Here is a 3,137-nt window from a genome sequence, read left to right as displayed (position 1 = left end):
CGCCAACATTCCACGAGTGGCAAGCCTAACCAGAGGAAGGGCTACATGAATGCTATAGAAGACGCCGAACCATCGGGCTCCGCCGTGATGGCGCGAGAGAAGGGGTGGAATCATTGGGATCGAGATACCAGCCAGCCAAGGTCTAGCTCCCCTGAACCAGCAAACTCGAACGCCGTCGAGCCAAGTAAGTGGTGTTCCTATCATGAGGTCAAGTCACATGATACGAAGGATTGCAAAGTCTTATACGGACACTTCCTCAAATCCATCAAAAGCGGGAAAATCAAGATTGAGTCTCCGCAGAAGCCGAAAAACAACAAGAGTTGGAGCAAAAACAAAGAGAAGAAGGTTCAGAAGTCTCAAACAAAAGCCCCTCAGAGAGAAGAGCAAACTAATCCAGAGAAAGCTACGGTTAACAACCTCAACCTCGAAGGCAAATCAACTGATGAAGAACCACCTAAGAACCGGCGACGGGTGGAAGTAATACTCCCCCGACAGGCTGATTCCTCGAATGACGAAATTCCGCCGGTACCAATGGACTTGCGCGACAAATTGGGCAGAAAAACGGAGTCCAAGGATCTACGTACACTTCTGAAGCGGAAGGCCGAAATGGTACAAAAGAACGAGGCAGACCTCAGGACGTCCCTCGACGAGTCTAAAGCAAGAAAGACTACCCACGCCGGAGTTGCCCTACACCTTCAACCTCAGCCCGCAGATTTACGTGAGCAGATCAATTCCAAAGCCGAAGACTTGCGCGCCAAGCTTGGTCAGTCTAAGCAACGTGATTTGCGACTGTGCCTCGAAGCGAAACGACAAGCGCAACGGGAGTTCATAGCAGACAGAGGGACGTATTGTTACAAGGTCATGCCTTTCGGCCTAAAGAACGCAGGAGCGACTTACCAGCGTCTGGTCAATAGAATGTTTGCCGAAAAATTCAGCAACACTATGGAAGTTTACATTGATGATATGCTGGTCAAGTCACTTCGCGCCAAGGACCATCTCAACCATCTACAAGACTGCTTCAAAACGTTGAACGAGTACGGGATGAAGCTCAACCCGGCAACGCTGAACGAGTACGGGATGAAGCTCAACCCGGCGAAATGCACCTTCGTTGTAACGTTTGGAGAGTTCCTAGGTTACATTGTTACCCAGCGAGGAATCGAAGCAAACCCAAAAAAAATAACGGCAATCCTCGATCTCCCTAGCCCGAAGAACACCCGCGAGGTTCAGCGTTTAAACGGAAGGATCCACTAAACAGATTCATCTCAAGATCCACAGACAAGTGCCTCCCGTTCTATGAAATCCTGCGAGGAAATAAGAGATTCATCTGGGACGAAAAATGCGAAGAAGCTTTCAATCAGCTCAAGCATTACCTAACTACCCCTCCGGTTCTGTCGAAGCCCGAAGTCGGGGACACTCTATCCTTATACATCGCCGTCACCTCCTCGGCCGTTAGCAGCGTCCTGATACTAGAAGACCGTAGCAAACAAAAACCTATTTTCTACACCAGCAAGTGGATGACGGAACCGGAAACGAGATACCCAACCTTGGAAAAGATGGCCCTCGCTATCATCACTTCGGCAAGAAAACTCAGACCTTATTTCCAATCGCACACTATCGAGGTGCTCTCCAACCAGCCCCTCAGGACGGTAATGCAAAATACCAACCAATCAGGAAGGCTGACAAAGTGGGCAGTCGAGCTTAGCGAGCATGACATCGTGTACAAAAACCGCACAGCGGCTAAGTCGCAAGTCCTTGCTGACTTCCTGATCGAGCTAACGCCGGAGTTAAAACAAGATCTTGTGCTGCCAAGTCTGAACTGGATACTGCACGTTGATGGTCCATCTACGAACAAAGGCTCAGGGGCAGGCGTACAACTCCAGTCACCAACAGGCGAACTAATCCGACAGTCGTTCAGTTTTGATTTTCCGGCATCCAACAACGAAGCCGAATACGAGTCTCTCATCGCAGGCCTTCGTCTCGCCACAGTAGTAAAAGCTAAACGGATCAAAGCATACTGCGATTCCCAACTCGTGGTAAGTCAATTCCCCGGAGCCTACGACGTCAGAAACGACATAATGGATGCTTACTTGAACCTCGTCAAAGGTCTTACACAAGATTTCGAGTTCTTCGAGCTAACGAAAGTCCCTCGCGGAGAGAACGTATGTGCGGACGCACTCGCAGCCCTTGGGTGCAAACTACACGACCAGGTGAAAAGAACAATCCCAATACATAAGATTGAAAAGCCAAGCATCAGCCCCCCGACGGAACAACTTGCCATTGCAGCATCTGTCACCGATCCCATGGAAATCGATGAAGGGGAACCTCGCACAACGGAAGGGCAACTCGAAGATTGGCGAACAGAATTCATCGCTTACCTTTCCGACGGAACACTACCTACAGAGAAATGGGAAGCAAGGCGGCTCAAAAGATGCAGTGCGCATTACGTCGTCATGGATGGAACACTCCATCGATGGACTGCAACCAAAGTACTCCTTAGGTGTATCTTTGGAGACGAAACAAGGCTGGTCATGGCTGAAACACATGAAGGAGCAGCAGGCAATCATTCAGGAGGACGAGCTCTCGCACTAAAAGTGAAAAGCCTCGGCTTCTATTGGCCAACAATGAACGCCGATTGCGAATCCTATGTCAAGAAATGCGATAGGTGCCAGCGACATGCTTCAACCATACACAGCCCAACAGAATTGCTCCACACCTTGATGGCGCCATACCCCTTCATGAGATAGGGAATGGATATAATTGGGCCAATGCCGGGTTCTCGACAGAAGAGATTCATCCTAGTCTTGACAGATTACTTCACCAAATGGGTGGAAGAAGAAGCCTACTCCAGCATTACCGACAAGGAGGTGCAGAAGTTCGTCTGGAAAAACATCATCTGCAGGAACGGGCTCCCGTATGAGGTAGTCACCGACAACGGATCCCAGTTCATATCCCACAACTTCAAAGAGTTCTGCGACATATGGAGAATTCGGCTCAACATGTCCACACCGAGAAACCCACAGAGCAACGGTCAAGCCGAGTCCACTAACAAGATAATCATCGACGGAATCAAGAAACGACTCGACTTGAAGAAGGGTTGTTGGGCCGACGAGCTGGATGGGGTCCTCTGGTCCCATAGA

General features: G+C 49.7%; 1 protein-coding gene across 1 annotated transcript; it reads left to right on the top strand.

The window, feature by feature from the left end:
• The first annotated feature begins 1,553 nt into the window (after positions 1-1,553).
• On the top strand, positions 1,554-2,744 carry LOC106319893. The gene has a single exon (XM_013758291.1). It carries the CDS (start codon positions 1,554-1,556, stop codon positions 2,742-2,744), a length of 1,191 nt encoding a protein of 396 aa, XP_013613745.1.
• Positions 2,745-3,137: the final 393 nt, after the last annotated feature.

Source organism: Brassica oleracea, unplaced genomic scaffold (genome assembly GCF_000695525.1).
Source record: "Brassica oleracea var. oleracea cultivar TO1000 unplaced genomic scaffold, BOL UnpScaffold00679, whole genome shotgun sequence".
In the NCBI taxonomy this organism is placed as follows: Eukaryota; Viridiplantae; Streptophyta; class Magnoliopsida; order Brassicales; family Brassicaceae; genus Brassica; species Brassica oleracea.
The sequence above is the reverse complement of the archived record's forward strand: the minus strand, read 5'-3'. Positions and strand labels throughout refer to the sequence as shown.

Bases quoted from the DNA above. Each gene is read 5' to 3' on its own strand.
- LOC106319893 (XM_013758291.1), top strand. From the start codon at position 1,554: ATGGCCCTCGCTATCATCACTTCGGCAAGAAAACTCAGACCTTATTTC.